General features: G+C 39.2%; 1 protein-coding gene across 17 annotated transcripts in view; it reads left to right on the top strand.

The window, feature by feature from the left end:
• Positions 1 to 19,079, top strand: part of PROM1 (prominin 1) — a 62,973-nt gene that overhangs the window by 11,373 nt on the left and 32,521 nt on the right. For 13 of the 17 annotated variants that reach the window (XR_003534771.1, XM_027686425.1, XM_027686423.1 and 10 more), the window contains exons 3-5: positions 11,129 to 11,187; positions 14,226 to 14,252; positions 15,803 to 16,008. Coding sequence is in view for 16 of the 17 variants with exons in the window: in XM_027686425.1 (XP_027542226.1) it covers positions 11,129 to 11,187; positions 14,226 to 14,252; positions 15,803 to 16,008 (292 nt within the window). In the remaining variant the exon portion in view is untranslated. The remainder of the gene's footprint in view (positions 1 to 11,128; positions 11,188 to 14,225; positions 14,253 to 15,802; positions 16,009 to 19,079) is intronic. The other 4 variants (XM_027686427.1, XM_027686430.1, XM_027686421.1 and 1 more) reach the window with 1 other exon arrangement.

Genomic DNA, 19,079 nt, shown 5'->3' with positions numbered 1-19,079 from the left:
AACTGCTTTTTTGAGCTAGTGTTTGATAGCTACCCCCCTGTTCACGTGGGCTGGTTTTCTTAAAGCTTGCATCCTGGAGCTGGGAGCACAGATGGAACTGCTGATGCAGGAGCTGAGAGGGGAAGAGCGAGATCTGCCCTTTAGTGAGTTAGCTGTTAGACTGGCAAAGTTCTGCTGTGAAATGACAGTTTCAGTAAGCTGTAGAGTTAGTGCCTTCACCACATCCCTTTAACTATTTTTGTTCCATTGCTGTGACAAGAGCTGTGATGTGAATGTAGAATAGTAACTGAATTGTGTATGTAAAAAATGCAGGTCCCAGTGACAGGTGTTACATACAGCAGTGGTAATGTCATTTGTGTGGAATTGGGGTAAGAACTTAGAGCACTCCTTATTTTCGTAATATGGGGTATGCACTGAAAGAAGTTTCTTGTGTGTAATGTTGGAAATATTTGGGAAGAAGGAGCAGCAGGAATATACAAGATAAATTAACCTTTTCTCTGCCCACTCAGATACATTTAAGGAAGTAGTGTTTAAAAAAATCATTGCTCATTTCATGCCGGGAAGTTGAGAGATGCTCTACTTGATGACCCATGTAAACAAGGAACAGCCTGAGAACATTTCTGAATCACATTTAAGGCTGGCTTTTTAATTTTCTGAGGCATCAGAAGAGCAATTACTTTTTCCCTCAACTATTCCAAACTGCAGACTCTCTAACAGATTGCTTGTCAAGAGGATTTTTTGTGTACAGGGAGGGGAGACTTATATAGATTATCTACTAGAGGCTGCCACAGAAAACTACAGTTGCAGATGTTAATACTTCTCTGATGTCTTCTTACCCACTTCTTTTGGATTATGTAAACAAGGAATCTCTTTTGCAGACAGGTATTATATGTGGAAAATATGGGAGCAATTTTTTAATCAGGGTACTATAGCTGATCATCTGAAAATCTTGCTCTGTATGCACATCTGGAATCCTTTTTCTCAGTATCCTCGGTGCTTGCCCTGATCTGATTTAATACTGCCTGCCAGCTGTGCCTAGGAGAAAAAACATGCCTTGACAGCAATTGGAAAATGACAATTCAACTTTACAATTTCAACACTATTAGAACAGAAGGGAAAAATTAATGAAAATGAATCTCAGGTGTAGAGTTTGAGGGAATTCGGGTTACTTTCTGTGGGGAGTGTACTCAGAGGTGGCATTTCCACAGGTGGCTGTGGTAATAGCTGGAGGGTACGTCAGACAGCAATGCCTCTTGGAGTTTAGATAATAATCATCAATTAAGTGGGCTTATAGTTGTGTAGTCAATACAGACTCAACTTGTATTTCCCAAATCTAAAGTACCTTCTCCCATGATGTTAATGGGGGACACAGGTGTAACCAGAGAGCTGATCAGCAACATTCCCTGCTTCAGTGCACAGGGGATAAGTTCTAGACACAGTTAAATCCAGGGGTGCTAACTACAAGGAAGGGAAGGGTCTGAGGTACAGGATGGTATTGTGACTGAATGTGGCCTTGTTGTTTGTTCATCATTTGAGGTAAAGAGGCTTCATTGGTACGGTTTGAATATTTTTAAAGAAATAAGCAAAGGTACCATGTCCTAGAAATGCCTATATTTAGCTAATCAGTACTATTGTATGGTGTGTATATTGAGACTGAGATTGGTAATGTTAGCTGTGTTGAATGTAGCATGGTGTCTTTGAACTAGCAATTACAGTAAAACACTGAATTAAGCTCTGTGTGCATTCATTGTTCTTAATCTAAAGGTTTGCCAATCCCATTTAGTATCTCAAAGAGATAAGCACCTTGGGCATCAACTTGGTCAAAGCCCAAGTTTTGCCTTTTGGATGCCAGGGCACAATGGCAGTCAGAGTACACCACGTGAAGAAGGCAGTTGTTTGTGTCCCTCCCTCTGTGAACAGGAAATCTAAACCACTAAAAGCATGGTAGTTTGTTTGAGACTTCCAGAGCATATCTGCAACATCTTGTATGGTGAAAAGTGGGACAGAACAGGTTTTGGGTCAGCCACATTTTTGGTAATATGTACCATGCATGAACCTCTTTGAAAAGAGGTTTCTGTAACTGCAGAAATCTTACGGGTTTTCAGGTCACTGGGCTGAGGTTTCATAATTTTCCCAACTTAACAGTGGCTGGTACTTTGCTGTCCCTTCTCCCTCTTTATTTAATATTTACAGGCTTATCTGTTCATATAGTGCTGAACCTCATTATAGTTTTTAACTTGTAGTTCATGAAACTGATGGGGAGAGAGTGGAGGGGGGATGTCACTGAATTTACTGGAATAATGGTTTCACAAGCCTCTAAGGGACCTCTCAGTTCCTTCCATCATCTTGACTATTATGAAGCATTTTGAGTTAATCATGGGAGATACTGTCCTGCCTGTTTTTGGAAAAGCAGTCATTTGACTCTTTTCTTTAAAATACACCATCATAATAAGATGGCACTAGCCTAGCCCTCTTAATTTTGTCTGGTAATTTGCTTTGGTGGTTGTTCACAAAGTAACAAACTCCTAAATCTTGTACAGTGGTGGCTTTTTCTTGAATGATTTCAGCTGAAGGGAGAAGGGTTTGATAGATGTTTGCAACAAATCTTTCCACAGTCATATTCAATGTTTAATTACATTGAAAATGATGACAATTACAATTTTTTCCTCTCCCTTTTTCTCACTGTTATTTTTGCTTCTCAGTATACACTGTGTTAACTTTTAGATCTTAACCAAAGTGATGCTTTTTTCTAAGTGAATATGCACTATTAAAAAGTTGCTGGAGCAAAATAAATGTGTAAGTAATAATTTTAGTGGGCTTTGTCATCCTTTTAACAGTATTAAATTTTTCCGTGAAGGTATGAAAACTTTTGAGTGTACTGATTTCTTTTTCCACTAGTGAGTTATCTTCATGTTAGAAGGAAAACCAGCTGCCACAAAGGCCAGCCAGTGTAGTTTATACTGACTAATCTGTATCAGAATATACATCTTAGTGTAAGCCTGCCAATTACAAAAAAAAAAAACCCAAACCTGCTTTGACACTTTTTTCAATGTGCAGATAGATTTCTTATCTAAAAACACTTCTGCGATTAAATTATGACCTGTATTGCATCACAACATAGTCAAGATCTTTCTTATATCTGAAAATACACCAAATTATTTTATTTTTGTGAACTTTAAACAGTGATTAAAGTTGTGAATGTGAATATTCTTGAATATTAGGTATTGCTTTGGCTGTTTAACTCAGCTGAAACATGCCTGGCTGTACCTGTAAAGAAGAAATCAAAACTTCGGGCCTAATTAACTTTCTTCAGAGTAGCAACTTTACTTTTGCTTTGATTTTCTGAGTGAAGTAATGATCTCTGTAGTACTTTGAACCCAATATGCATGACCCAGTTATCAAACGTGGAAAATTATGACCCTTCCAAAAATGGGAAAACAGGGAAAGGGAATTGTAAGGAATCTCAGGGAAGCTGCCAGAATGCCAATCGCTGAGGTAATCTGGTCAACAGGGCTCTGGTGCGTCATTCCCAATTAATTATCTGTGTTCATATTTCCAATAATCCAAGTTATGCAGGTGAGGATTTTCTGTGCTTTCTGCAGTTTACAGCAGCTCTTGAGGAGAGAAAGGAAGAGGAAAAATGCTGTTGTTCACACAGACTAAATATTTACTACTTTGATCAAAGTTACAAGTCCAGTGTGTCTACACAACCCTCTCTATCAAGAAGTTGCTCAGCCTGTGCAGTGTGCTAAAACAGACAAGCATGTACAGTGCACCAAGTTAAATCTTTGCCCATAATCTGTTGTAAATCCTTACCAGATGGTGGCCTAGGGAGAACTTTAGGTAGATACTACAAACAAAGCAAATGGCAAAAAATAGCTGTCATGGCACAAACAATGTGCTACAGAAGTTTTGTTGCCTTCAGAAAATGAGAGAATGCTGTTTCTGTGTGAAATACTTCTTCAAAGCTTTCTACTTCCCTTCGTGTCTGTGTGATGCATGCAAATTTATTGCAGCGTCCCAAGGAAGGATTTTTCTAAAGGCTTCACTCTTTTTGTTCTTTTTCCAAAGCTTCAGCAAGAACAGAACTTTCTTTGTAGCAAAGAACAACTAGAAAGCCCCTGCAAAGGTTATTTTCAAAGGAGAAATCCTTCATTCTATGTGTCCTGTAACCGTCAATATTGTGGCTATTTCCTTTTCCTTCAAGCCTTTTCCTTGGCCAGGCTCTTTAAGGTTGTCTCTGCATGTCAATGGAAAGCAGAATATGCCTGAAGAGAAAATGTGACTGCACTAAAGGAATAACCTCAAGTTTGGGGCAGTTCTAAGGTGTGGGTATTTCCTGTGGAAGACTTAAATTACCTGTTTGGTCTTCCTGACCAATTTCAATTTTTTGGAAATTGGGGAACTTTTTTTGTGCATGAACAAAGTTCATTGACTGTTACTGTTATCTGATCCACTGCTGTATCACTGGAGCAATGTTATTTTCTGTCAGGAAGGGTGCTGAGGAGCTCTCCTTAATTTCACGTTCTGGTTCCTTCAGCAGTTGTTGCTGCCAGACAATTACTTGTCTTCAGCAGTTCCACCATGCTTAGTCCTACCTGTGCTCTGGCTAAAGCTCTCCCTGCTTGGACCACTCCTACATTTTCAGTCCTGCTCATAGCTGTTCATCTCTTCATTACCTACTTCATGTTGCAGCTCTGCTCCCCACTCGCTCTCATGTTGCCCTGCACTGTGTGCAGTATAAGTTAATGCACATTTCTACATAGTCTGGTAGCTTGTCCTTTCAATTACGAATAAAGCAGCATATGCTTTATAAGTGTGACAAGACCTTAAAGATGTATTAACTGTGTTTTTGTTTGTGTCATATTGTGTGTTGTTGAATTTTATGACAGCCAGAGTACTGTAGCATAACAACATATAATTAAAGAATGTGGAGTCAAGGAATGGGAATGGACGATGATGGTGTGGATGAGAGGAAACAGCAGACTGAAGGCAGAAAAGGGTGAAGAGACAGATTGCCGTAGTAGATGAGAAGTTGAAATACCTAAGCAATTTAGTATGTATTTGTTGGTTTTTTTACCTCCATTCAAACAAGTTTTTCCAGACATTGTGGAATAACAAATTGTAGGGCTTTGTTTTGCACATCAGGGATAAGGTACAGCAGTGAGGCTCCTTTCTTACTTGCCTTTTTTTCTTGTCCAAAGGCATGGTTGATAATTTAAAGTTAGTTTTTGAGCATTATTTCTTTAATGCAGGTGAATAGACAGGTGATTGAACAGAGAACTTCCTTTCACCATGTCTGTAATATAAATAGGTGATCCTGTGTGTGGGCTACAAAAGTGAGGGAAGGTCCATGTGTCACTCGGGAGTTTTGCTTGAAGGGAAGAGGGCCAGAATGACCTCTGGCATGGAACAGGAGGATGGAAGCTGAATCAACCTGATGTTCCCAGTAACTCAAGGGAAAAAAACCCCAGTGAATTGTATGGAGAGAGACTTGGCCTAAAAGTTGGGGGAGAAATTATCTGAGAAGGCTGGGGTTTTTTTCTTAGTTTAGAGAAAAGGGTTATGTCTCAGGTCTGTCTGAGGAGGACATTGTGAAGAGGGGAGTGAAGCTTTTCGGTCTAGAGTTGGAAAGGAACGGTCTAGACTGTATGAGTGACTGCATGGATTAGGCTTCTTATCTGTGGACTAAAGTGATCTCTTATTGTATGGGAAGACCTCCTTGTCTGGGAGCCTTCCCACATGGCCTACAGAGTGAGTTTCCTTTCTGCACAGGGTGAGCAGTGTGACAGGACCCTCTCTCTCTGCTATCTCTGCACCAGTGTGCATGGTGGATTCCTCAGCAAGCTCTCATCTTGCTCTGCAGTGGAGCCAGAGACAAGTGGTGCTGTGGGATTAGGGACGGTAGGAGTGAGCAGAACCATGGTGTAGCTGGTGGCAGTAAAGGGGACCAAAGGTGACCTTGGCTTACCTTCTGAAGGAGACTCGTCAGTGGGAGCTGAATCTGACCACAGTAAAGGCTATTGGCTTGAGGCTTTGGGGAAGCAACCAAAGATCCACCCAAGTCAAAGCAAGTATTTTAAAATGTCAATAAACTGAACTTGCAGTAAAACTTGCTATAACATACATGGAAGGTTTTTGTCTCTGATAAGTCTTAAAAGTTAATACAGCTTTCCTGGTTTTCTTGGCCTTTCAAGAGATATTCATTAGTCTGAGTAATAATTAGAGAGGAAAAAAACAAACTTGAAGTCATTTTAATTCATTAATTTCAGGCTAATTGACTCATATTCAGAGAGATGCTGAACTGTTCAGTGTGTGTAGTCCATTGACTCTCTATTATAGATGAACAGGAATGGGCTGAAATATGGTTTTATACATTAGAATGAGATAGCAATAAAGTAGTTATTAATTGACCATGTGTATTATCTATGTAATTCTCCCCTGTTATTCTGAAAAAAATCTCTATTCAGTGTGATAGGAATGCTTCAGTCCTTTCAGTATAGAAGCCTAGTATATTATATTATGCACAAAAAGACAAATTAATTTCTGGCATAATTTGATTAATGTTGGAGTTGCACTATTGCTGAACTGGCTCAATGGAATTGCTTGAGTGAAGAGGGAGCATAGCATTCCCTAAGGTTTTGTTCCAACTGTTTTCCTGTCACCTAGATTTGAAAAGCTTTGTTGGCAGAAGAATTAGTAACTAATTTATGTTGATGCTTAATAGCCAAACAGCTTATTTTTAAGTCTCTCTTATTTTTGCTATCCCTTTCTCTAGAGCAGTTTTAAGAAGCATACCTAGTGATAACCAGACAGGGTGATGAGATATTGAGTATATATACACAATACTCATGCAATGCAAGAGTTGGTGATTATGTTTTGTTAATTGGAGATCCTCAGAGGTGCTTAATATTTCTTCACAAATTGCATTGGTAAATTAACAGTTCGCCTGGCTAGTTAGATTTACCAGGGCAGATGGCATTTCGCATGTGTGATGAGAGCAGGAGGGAGGCAGCAAAGCAGTAATGTAATTAGCTGTGTAAATGAGCCTCACCAGGTAAATCTCTTTAACCCCAATGATAAAATGTGTTCTGTGCTAAAGCCTTGGATTACTGGTCCTGTGAAACAATGTGTGCAGCTGGTCAAGCCAAGATTTCAGAAGTAATCGAGTTAATTTGAAAATAAAGGACACCACTTTTTATCACGCTTGTATGTTTGAGACAGAAATCAGCCTTCAGGTGGTACTCTGCCAATAACTCAAGAGAGAGTCCTGTGGAATTACCTTAGTTCAGTTGAAAAATAAAAGCTTATTTGAATGCTAGAGAGGAGGTGTTCTAGCTAGGGAGGAAAGGTGCTTCATAAAAGCACACCAGAATCACAGGCTGAATAAAATGTGATCTGAGGCGTCTCTTCAGTGTCCTGCAGTGAGCAGTGTAGCCATAAGTAGCTTGTGTTTACACAGTATCTGGCACAGGATGTTTCCCCATGATTACCATCAATGTGTTTAAAACCTAGTAGAATCACAGAATGGTTTGGGCTGGAAGGGACTTTTAAAGATCATCTAGTCCAACCCCCTTGCAGTGAGTAGGGAGATTTTTGGTACCACAAAACCACTAAGGTGTATTTGTGTGTACAGATGTGTGGACGAGTAACTGCAGATAATCTCACATTCAGTTATAGCCGAAAATATTTTTTATGGGAATGTATACACTTCATTTGGAATTAATTAACCAGGGATATGCCTAATCCCATTTATACTGAAGGCTGTTAAAATAGTAAATTCATAGTAAAGACTGGACAATCAGTGTGTGCTGTCTGATGAGAAAAACACCCTGAAGTATCATGTTACTTCTGAAAAATTGTTGCAAAGTAATGTAAGTAGTGAATCTTTATTCAACGGGGAAATCTCACATTCTGTAAAATTGAGGGGAAAAAGTGGGCTGTGCAATAGCAGCTGTTGTGTTGTGTGTGAAGCCGGTATTGTTCTTATTATTAAACTTATTCAATCCATGTGGGAACATTTTATACCTATTTTCAGACTTTCTTGTTTATTATTAAACTTAAAGATGTTTTACTTTCTGATGAACAAGCTTTAGAGACTCTAAATTTCAGAAACACATACAGAGTGCAATTTTCTGCATAAATTTGTCACCGAGTGTTCAAATTGATTTCTGTAATTTTTTGACTGGCAGGCTATAAAATATGGAAACAGTATAAATAAAACTGTGAATCAGGAACATTCAGAGCAATTTAAGCATATCACAAGAAACCAGGGCGCGTTTAGGGTTGTTTTGGTTTGTTTTTTTTAACTATTGGTTGTTTTGCTTGGAGATACTCAAAGCCTGACTGGGCATGGCCTTGGGTAACCTGGACTGGATGATCCCAGGGGGTCCCTTCCAGCCTCAACCCTTCTGTTTCTCTTGAGCTCTTACTTCCATACACATACACACATTCATACAGAGGTGCATAAATGTGTATGTGTGTATAGATGTATGTAAAACTTTATGCAACATGTTTTGGTTTTTTTTTTTACTTTTAATTTATTATGGAGACAGACACTCAATTAGGAGAATGGGTAAAATCTTTCAACTTCTATTTAACGTGAAAAGCTAATGCTTTTAAAATTTTCTTGTACCAATTCCCAACATTAGGAAATGTATCAAAGGATGTTTTTGTCAATAATAAAATTTTGCTTTCTTACGTGCTTCCTGGCAGTGTTTTCACTGCTCCCGTAAATAATTTATAATAGAAAGTCATTATGATGGCAGGATAACTTTGGAATAATTCAGATTTGAAGGGACGTCCAGATGTCAGCGAGTCCAACCCTCTTCCAAAGCAAGATGAATGTTTGAGTTAGGAGCAGCCCGGAATTGAGAGCAGGTTACTGGGAACTCTTCTGGTCAGTGTTAGAGTAGCAGCAAAGAGGGTGATGCCACAGCATCCTGGGCCGTCGGATCCTGTGCCTGCTTCATGCCACTGAGGATCACAAAAGCTTTTCATTTTTATTCCTTCCTATCACATTCTCATTTAAGCTGGTAGAAGTTTCTCATTAGTGGCTTTTCTATAGTGTGTTGTCACGCAGTGCTAAATAGTTGAATCGATACATAAACAAGCAAGCTGTTTTAACTCTTTTCCTGTATGCTAAAAGCCATCTAGCTATAAAGAAAATTCATTGCATTTATATTTTATGCACCAGTATTTTATTTACATGGTATAGATATCAACAGGAATAAAGAAATGTTACCTCTGCTGAAGAGGAAATAATTGCATAACAACCAGTGGGATTTACACCTTTGGGGTTTGTGCAGTTTTTCCTCACTCAGCTGTGTATCTCCTTGTTGCTGAAACTTTTGGAGAAGCACAGATGCTGCCTGGGATGGTCTCGATGCAGGGAGGACTTTGCTGATCCCACTACGCGAGATGCGTCAGAGCTGCAGTGGTGGATCAGTTGTGTGTTGCCCTTACAGTGGTGTGTGCCCTTTCCTTCAGCAGTCTCGTGACTCACAAGGTGCAGAGCTTGAAAGAAATTGCAGGGATCATAATTCTTTTGTGCTTCCCAGGTGCTTATTCTACATACCTTTTGGTTTTATTTCTCTTACTGTGGGATTCAGCCTTGTCTTGTGCTCTGTGGATGGTCTTTCTAAAACAAGGTTGCCTCACCATAGAGTCCTTTCTTACCTGCTGCGAGCACTCTGTGTTAGAGAATGTACTTCCTGTCCCAGGAATGATTTGTAGTTTGACGCTTCAGTGATGCTTTAACAGATTTTTACTTTTTAATTGCCAGTCTTGCTGTCTGCAGCTCCCTTGCAGGGACTACCTGCCTTAAAACAGCAGTTTGTGCCTTGCTGTCATGTGTTTTCCTTCCTTGGCCAGAGTTTTCTGTGAGGAGCTCTTCAGGATCTCTTCAATGTGCAGATCAGTTTAGTCCTTGTTCTCTTTTCAGGGTGTTGGGGAGGGAGGACTATGGGCACTGTTTGTTTAGGAATTTGTTTTTCTGAACCACATGGAGGGTGAGAGAGGAGTGAGATCAAAGCCTCTGTGAACTGCCTGAGCATACTTCACAAGTGCTTCAATCAATTCTGAGAGGGCTTGGATTTTTGGGAGGTCTACAGTTGGGTTTGAAACTTCAGGTCCTTTACTTGAGCCTCAGGTTAGGTAACTTACTGGAAGTTTTTATCAAATATGTTCATTAGCATATGAGGAGACTAAAAATAGAGCAATAGTAGCGTGAAGTCCAGCTCTGTATGAACATGGGGAACTGGTGGAGCCCTTTTTCAAGTGCAGGGTGTCACAGAAATGACTGGGAGCCACAGTTCCCAGCATAGTTCCCATAGAGTTGTCAAAACCTTGATAAGGGTAGGCTGGTGATGTCCCAAAAAGGGGATCCTTGTTACAGCTGCCAGGGTTTACTGAAAGTGACACTATTTGTGTTACATTCCTACTTTGGTTTTTTGGTGGTTGCTGTATTTTTTTTATATTGTAAGTTAGAATGAGTTTTAGATGGAGCTGTACACACAGTAAAGAGTAGCATGTTAGGCTTTCTGATTTGTTTTGGTGCTTTTCCATACTAATTGTTGGTCCAGAGATTGGGGCAGGGTGGGAGGGGAGGGAAAAAAGACTGGGATCATGTTGGAAAGATAAGAGTCTTCTTCCTTGTACCCTTCAATCAAGAAGTCATCATTAGCATGTTTATTTTGCACATTATGTATCTAATGCTGTGTGTATGTATGTGTATATATATATATGTATACATGTATGTACTGGGCATAAAGATGAAGCAAAGCTGACACCTGGAACGTTGTCCAAGTAGTTGGTATACGTGTGATGAACTTTTAATAATGATTTTATGGTACAGAGGGTGACCTCAGAAAAACCTTTACTGTACTTCAGTGGTAACTGATTAATTGATAGATAACCTGTCTCTTCCTGTGAGCTCATAAAACACACTGTTAATTAAAAATGTTGTTACTGATAGATTTATGGGGACACTTATGTGCTTGCCTATGCTGTTGATTTCTGTTCTTAATTTCATCTTGCCTACCTAACAGTAGGATTCAAACCATTCTTTTTCCTCGATTTTAATAAATTGTGTTGTTTAAAATTCTGGAATATTCTTGCTTATTTTCAGATCTCATCAGAAAAGTAGCACAGCAGCAGTTGGGAAAGACACAGGGCGATTATCAAAAGGTAAATTGTCTATGTGTATTTGCATAAAGTAATGAAAATTATGACTTTGAAATTCAGTTTTGTTTCTAAAACAGGAAGTAGTGTTTTAAAACTGTATGAACAAGATAGAAATATTAATTTTTTGAATAATAAGTGTGATGGTTTAATGAAAAATGTGGGACCAAAATCTCTCAAAAGCAATTACAAGGAAAAGTCTGTAAGCCACTGTAAAGAAACTAATCATAGTTAAGGCTGACTTATAAATTTCAGCTGTAATGTGATTGCAGTGTCTGTTGCACAAAGATTGAAGACTCTTTGTATTGAAAAATACTGCTTTTATTTTAAAAAAGCTTAGAGAGAACCATTACTGCTCAGCTCTCATGTAAACTTCAGCTGTTTTCCTCAAAAAGCTGAATTTATGTGCTGGTTCTGGTGCATTTGTCAAATGAAGTTCCCATAGCCTACTTACAAAGCACGTTTTAGTTTATGTAGTGTGTTAATCATGTGGAGGATATTTTTCATTATCTCTTTAGGTTTGTGAATATCCTCTAACAGTTGAAATTTTTAGGGTATCTGGTAGCAAGGACATGGAATATAATGTGCATCTGATTTTGAGGCTGTTCTCAAGGATGGTGTTCTGCTTTTGAAACAGTATCAGGGGCTCTCTGCAGTAGGAATCTGAACTATGGCCAGGCAATAACAAGTTACTTCACGTGAGGTGCTTGCTTCTAGTCCCTGCAGTGTGGTGTACCTGTTAGAAGGATGAGTATGGCACTTGGCATACAGGCACTGAGCTCCTGCCTTGAACCAGGATGGCCTGAATGATCTTGGTATTTGAAAGGGGAAAGCCTTGTGCTTCTACATTTTCCTGACAACAGGCCTATTTCTCCAGTAGCTTGATAACCTCTGCCTGACATCCTGATGTGTGGGTATTGTTGTTATGATGCATCAGGTGACTCTTGCTGATCCCATATACTTGTTTGGTGGGCTCTAAAGAGTGGTGCATCATAGATTGTGGCTGTATACCCAGGGAGGAAAGCAGGCTTGGGCTTGTTTGGGAGAGTTGGGACAAAACCGTTAGACCATAAGTGGTGTACGTGAGCACAAGTTTAGTACATAAGTCTTGAGAAATCTGAGACTGATGACGGCTCTAGTTTTGCATAGGGGATGTGCTTGTTGAAATACAGGCCATTTATCAGTCCAAATTCTGACCTGAATAAAGTGCAAAACTTTGAAATAAATTTGGAAAAAGAAAATATATCAGGACAAGTAGGATGGCATTCAGAAGACAGAAGCATTAGTGAGAGTCAACTGTGAAGCGGCTAGCATGGCGGTAGATGTACCCCTAGAGGAATTTCAAGTGGAGATGGGGAAGTGTGAATATTGCTGAAGGGTGTGGATAAGTAGTTAGAAATGTTTGCCTGTGGTTCTGATCACTCAAATTCAGGGACAATGAACTTAGAATAGGATGAGCTCAGAAAATGTCCATTAGGGGGATCTGGAAAACCTATGGGTCTTCAGAGGAAACTAGAAGAGTTTACTTTGCTTAGGAAAAGAGTTGATGAGGGGTGTGATTACCTTTTAAATTATATATGGAGAGGAAGCACCTGGAAGAAAGCACTGCTCCTTGGGCAGAAGATAGTGCTAGCACAGAAACAAAGGGGCTGACATATGTATCATGTGCAATTCCATGTGAGAAGAAAACCTGCTCACCAAGCCCTTCAGTAGCAAGAACAGGAAATCTGCTCATATTTATCCTGTTAAATTTCTGCTGCCATTCCTGTGTATAATTTTTTTTAACCTATTTATAGAAAGTGTTAGTGACCCATGAGGCCCTTCCCACTTCTGTGCTGTGTGTCCCAGTGTTCCCAGTTGGACTCTTACCATCAGCATCTCCCCATCCTCTGCCAGGGGCAGCAGTCTGCCAGGACAGCCCAGCAGCTGATCCGTGCCTGCTCTGGGGAGCCAGCTCACTGCTGCTGCCATTGCTTTACTTCTGCTGGGAGAGTCCTCGCTTGAAATGTTCAAAATCATATTTTGTACCAGATCTGTAAGGGAGGGTAAGCATTTGTTTTCCTCCCATTAGTATGGGAGAAAATATGTTGATATGATCAAAATATGATTTTGAACATTTTAAGTAATATTGTACAGTGGAGATTTCGTAAAGATGTGTATGATGCTGAAAAAACATCCTAAAACCTGAACATTTATGATTTTCACACATCAGACTTTGGGCTGAGGGGTCTTGCCATCTTTAGCTTGTCCACTTCTCTTCCAGTTATGAAAAAGAGAGAAAGCATTATGAGCTGTGAACTTGTCATGCAGACATGAAGGGGAAAATATAAGAATTGCTATTTCCACTATGGAAACAAAGGGGAAGTTGGGTTTTTCTGGAATTCCTGTCATTGAATATTTAGTCTTCAGTGTTTTTCTGGTATTACAGATAAGAAGACATTTAAGAACTGTTAAAAGAGATTTCTTCAGATTTTCTTGAAAGCCTTCTTTTTTTTTTTACTTTAGAATAATTTAAATTAAACCTCTTCATGATTACTTAAAAGTGAGGATGAATTTTTATGTAGTCCCAAAGATTAAGATCCCAAAACTGCTAGTGGAGCTACCAAAATAAAATTGAAAAGAAAAAGTCAGGAATATCATATCAGTTACAACAGGTGGAGTTCATGAAGCAATCACTAAACAACAAAGTAATGCAATCTCTGGCCTTCTGTGAGATGTGTTGGGAATTATATGAACTGGATGCTCAGTGTGGGAATAACTGGTCTGTCATTGTTTTAAGATGGAAGTATTTGTTGGACAAATCCTAGATTCCTTTCACTTACCAGGGAAACCAGAAAATACCTGCTATGTATTTTATTGTAAATATTTTTCCATAATTATTTAATGGTGCTGCTGTGCATTATTTTACTTTAGTGGCTTTTATTATTGTTTCTGTGTTGTTAATTGTTGTGGTCATGGCTAATTATTCATTATTCACCGGATTTGTTTTTTGTGCATGCTGCCTGTGTATTATACACATTCTCCATTTGTTTTGACTTCCACAGCCAGAAAATGTTGTCCTGACTCTTCAGGTAATGTCTTATGGTAGATATACACTTCGAAAAGAAACTAATCATGTCTGTATACGTTACTTCTGTTAGAACATCCATAATCATTTTTAATGTTATTTTAAATACTGTTTTTCCATCTAACCTATCTTAAAATAACTTCTGTTGTCAAATAATTTTTGAAGTATTCAGCTAGATAGAAAAGAAAACAGTAATTCTTTTGCAAAATCTAACCAAATTCTTCTTCCAAACATCTTGTTCATATTCTTCAGAAGGAAGCGAAAGCTTTAACCGGGAGTTAATAATAATAATAATAATAATAATAATAATAATAATAATTTAAAAAATAGTTTTCATCCTAGAATTGGTAATTAGGTCAGAAATTTGCAACTCTGGTAACGAAGATGGTTGCTGTATTTGACTCAGTTCATAATTAGGGAGTGTGAAGAAGGACATCAGCAAAGCTGGAGCTGGAGCATGATTGATAGATTGTGAGAAATTCTAACTTTGCAGGACAGTTACACAGCCTCAATATCATTCCTTTTCTGCTAAGTTGCCCTTGTATTGGCGTAAAACAGGAGAGTACTCAAAGTACTCGGGTGAGAATTAGTTCTCCTAAAATTGGGAAAGGAAAGGAGAAGAGAGATTTATCAGGGAAGAAAGAGCACTGGGACGTGCCCACACTGTGCTGTTGATCTCTGTGTGCAGACACCTGCCTGATCCACTCTGGGATGGGCTGGCTTGTGTTTTCAGCAGAGGGAAACAGCACGGCGAGCTCACAGCTTGTCCCCTGGAAGCGCCGTGTAGGGCTGTGCCAGGGCTGCCTGGCCCAGCTTCTTGGTCTGGAGTCTCTTGCAGTGTAAAAGCTGGTTAGGGCATGGAATTGCATCGTTCCCTTTCACTCCTTCCAGCTTTTGAAAGTATCCTTTTAGTTGCTGCTGCTTTGCTGTTTGGCAGCAGAATAAATGTCTTTACCTGAGAGATCTTAAAATCTATCTGCTCCTTCATGTTTTCCTGTCCCTAAGCAGTTTTAAATTCAGCAGTTTGGAGGAACCTCTGCCATTGTAATCGATCATCCAGTGAAGTACTTCCCTTTACAGTTCATAAGAATCTTTCTACTCATAAGTGAATAGAAAGGAGAAAAAGCTAAACCTCCCTTCCCCCTCCATGACGTGTTGCTTTAGTTAACCTTCCTGACATTTGTGGAGCCTTTTCGGAAACAGATGTGAGAAACAGTAGATTTGTGGTCCAGGAAATCAAATGTGTTCATTTTTAACCTGTTTCAATTGCATTGATTCACATTTTTTTCTTGTGAGCCTACTCTCTCTTAGCACTCACTCTTGTAGTTTGCCTAGCTAGTAGTCTAGCTAAATAATTATTAGCTATCAGTATCTACAATGTTATTGTCTTTTTGTTAGAAAAGTTGTCAATTATCAGCAAAATATACCAAGTCTGGAACCTTGGTAACTTAGTAGATGGTTTAGTCCGTAGTTTGATTTCTAATTATTTGCTCTATATTGATTGCAGTTGCTGTGTGATATATGCTATTACCACTATTTTTGTCTGACTTACAGGCCATCTACTATGAAATCGGTTTTATAGTCTCCGCAGCCTTGGGATTGCTATTTATTTTGTTACTGCCTCTTGTGGGACTTTGCTTCTGTATGTGTCGTTGCTGTGACAACTGTGGTGGGGAAATGCATCAAAGACAGAAGAAAAATGCTGACTGTCAGAGGAGCTGTTTTGCAACATTTCTTTTTGTTGCTTCTTTAATAATAAGGCAAGTGTGATAAATAGAACAATATGAAGCTTGGTATAGCACTTATTTTGCAGTGTCGTACGACAAATAATACTGTATTAGCCTACAGGTGCAGAAATTATTTTATTAGACTCAATATTATTGCTTATTAAAGAAAGTGTAACTGCATTATAAAAATGCTGCTACCATTACTATCCACAGGTCATTATATACTTACTTGAGCAGAATGTAGGTGTGAAACAAAAAAAAATTGTTTTAATTCGGCAAGTGAAATTTTGGCCAATCTCAAAATGGCAATTGCAGAATGTTACACTCAATTTATGAGAGACTGTGTCCTGTGTTCAGTTACCATCCCATAGAGCACCTGAGATACAATGTACTGCTTTGTTCTTGATAGTGTTGTACTGGTGTGAAAAGCAATTGTGTGACTTCCTCCAGTATTTGCCGTCCTCCAGATACTCTTTATTAGTTCAAAATAATGTTTTTTCTTTTGGGTCCTGAGTTGTTTAAACCATGCATGAACTCAGTGTAAATCCTGGAGTTTGGAGACATTTTTGCAAAATTGGTGTTAGGAGTACACTCCTACGCTAGGTGTGTAATGGGTGATGAGGAACTACAGTCAAGATTCTTCTTTTCCCTGCTTTTGAAATAAATTGTTTGCTTTCAGGCTTTCTGTTTTTCTCTAACTTCTTCATATTTTCACCTGCCCACTATGTTTGTTTTGTGATTATATTAAAAGAATAAAAAAGTCTTTTGATCTATACCATGTGACTGTTCGGTCAGGTGGGATGTACTTTGTCACTTCATTGTAATCTAGAGTTTATTTTTTCTACTACTGTGTGTCAGGACAAATTGAGACCTTGCCTATGGTTAAATAGAGGTCATGCTGATATCAGATATGGCAACATGCTCTTTTCTCCCAGACATCACTAACAAACATGACCCTTAGTATTCTTAAAATGAGAAACCTAAATCAAGTTGTGGGTGATAGGTGCATCCCTGCCATGATGACAGGACAAAAGTACAAGGTGCCTTGAAGACAGTAAATTATTAAATTACCTCAGCATGCCAAAACTGAAGGTAGCTCACAGAGCTCAGCAGCTGTCTTTACACCGCCTTGCAGGATGCTACTTTCTGGTTATAATGGCTGAGGGATGTCACCTGTCAGCAGGGAAATTAAGAGATCACCCCCCTTGGTGGTCTCTTAAATTTGTGCATTTGCTGCCAGCTCTCCTTGTAGGATTAGACATACCTAACCATTGGTAAATGCTTCTTTCCAGGTCACGACCGGCAGATCAGCGATCCCTAGTAATATGCTTTACAGAACTAGTGAAATTGCCTCTTTAATTCCTTCGGTTTTTTATCCTTTTGCATGAGACATCAGGAGTATCAGATGCTTACCCTAGGGAGGAGTTGGCCTGAAATCTGTCTGCAGGTTTCCACAAGTAGAGATGATCTCATATGACTGCCTGGCTAAGTCTCTAATGCTGTGAATGCTGTGCAAGGCAAGATAGAACTTTACAAGGCTAATATTGCTGATCCCAGCCTGACTGAGGTCTCAGGTCTCTGGTACACCTCTGTACAAAGAGAGATTCTCCTGCCCTTCCTGGATCTTCTTTCACAAGGGAGGAGAAGATGCCATGCCTGGATCTATTTGAACCCATGTCAGGTTGCTTACTACAATGCTGTAACACAACAGGACAATCTCACTGGTAGCCATTACCCCAACAGAAAAAAATGGGGAAGGCCTGAGATTTACTTAAAACTGTTTCTACATGTCTTGTACTGTACTCAAGCTAAGTGTTCTTCTGCATTTCTTATCTACTTTTCCCCAAAGTTTCTATGCAGTTTCAGCTTAGGTGGAAGATTTACCTGTAGTGCTTCCCAAAATCACATTTCTCGAGTACTGTGCCAAGCTAAATGTGTAAGCTGTGACATTAACCGAAAGAGTGTGGTCCTGTGCAAGTAAAATGCTTATGGCTACTTGCAGACAGAGCCAAAAGAATGAAAACTTGAATGTTCTCCACCAATACAGGATTTACATCAAGTATGCTCTGAAATGACTAGGGTGGGTCCTGTCATTGTTTGGGTATAATTTTGAGTTCATGCAGCACTGGGGGGGGGGTTTCCTAAATGCCTACCAGGTGACTGGAATGCCATGGACTCCTTCACCAAGAGCTGTGCTGCTTCAGAAGACGCATTTAGCAAGGCTGGCATTCATCAGAGTACCCTGAACCCACACTTCTGCCAGAGGAGCTTTGCCTTAAAGGCACTCCCATGGAACACACATGCAGACAGCTGCTGGAGGGACTTCTTCAGGATTACCATCTGAGTGTATATTCTGCATCTCTCTTCATCTTTCTTGCAGTGCCAGCCATTCTGAGGTTCTCTCAAAGGTTCAGAAGGTCATTGAAGAGAGCAGGGAGCATTGAGCCGTTTTTTCCTGTTTTTCTTTCTTCCTCCTTTCTTTTTCCTTATTTTTTAATTTTTTTAATTAATTTTTCGATTTTTTTTTTAAGTCCTTGGTATGAAAAAATGGTTCCAAGCTGTCTTTCCATGGATGGGAGAGACAGATTAAATGCATGGTAAAGAGTATTAATGGAAAGACTCTGAATTCAGAGCCTTCAATAGATTCTGTATGTAGGTAACAACTCTAGAAAATTCTAGCAACATGGGGATGTTTTTTCTGTGTATCAGGGTGCAAGTTCACACTGACATATGTGCGCTGTTAATGCAGATTTTAGAATAGTTCAGCTAGTAAATTTTAATCATGCCGAACATTTCTTCTCACTTTTCCACTGATGTAGTGCTCTGGTAATTAGGATGAGGTTTTAATAATTGGAGTGATGTGTAAAGGCAATAAAAGTATGACAGATTTAATTTTAAAAACAGCTCTATGTAGATCTGCTTTCTTCAGGTGGAGCATAACGAGAGAAGTATGCTTTCCTCGAGGGGTATAAGAAAGAAGTTACATATGCAGTTACATGCACAGTGGTTTATCTTAAACTAAACAGGCCTTTAGTGTGTCTTTTTCTAGTACGTGCACTTAGTGTTTTAAATACTTCTTTTTATAGATTGAGTCAAAAATACAT

Source organism: Neopelma chrysocephalum, unplaced genomic scaffold, assembly GCF_003984885.1.
Source record: "Neopelma chrysocephalum unplaced genomic scaffold, ASM398488v2 Primary Assembly neopelma1_71, whole genome shotgun sequence".
Classification (NCBI taxonomy): domain Eukaryota; kingdom Metazoa; phylum Chordata; class Aves; order Passeriformes; family Pipridae; genus Neopelma; species Neopelma chrysocephalum.
The sequence above is the reverse complement of the archived record's forward strand: the minus strand, read 5'-3'. Positions and strand labels throughout refer to the sequence as shown.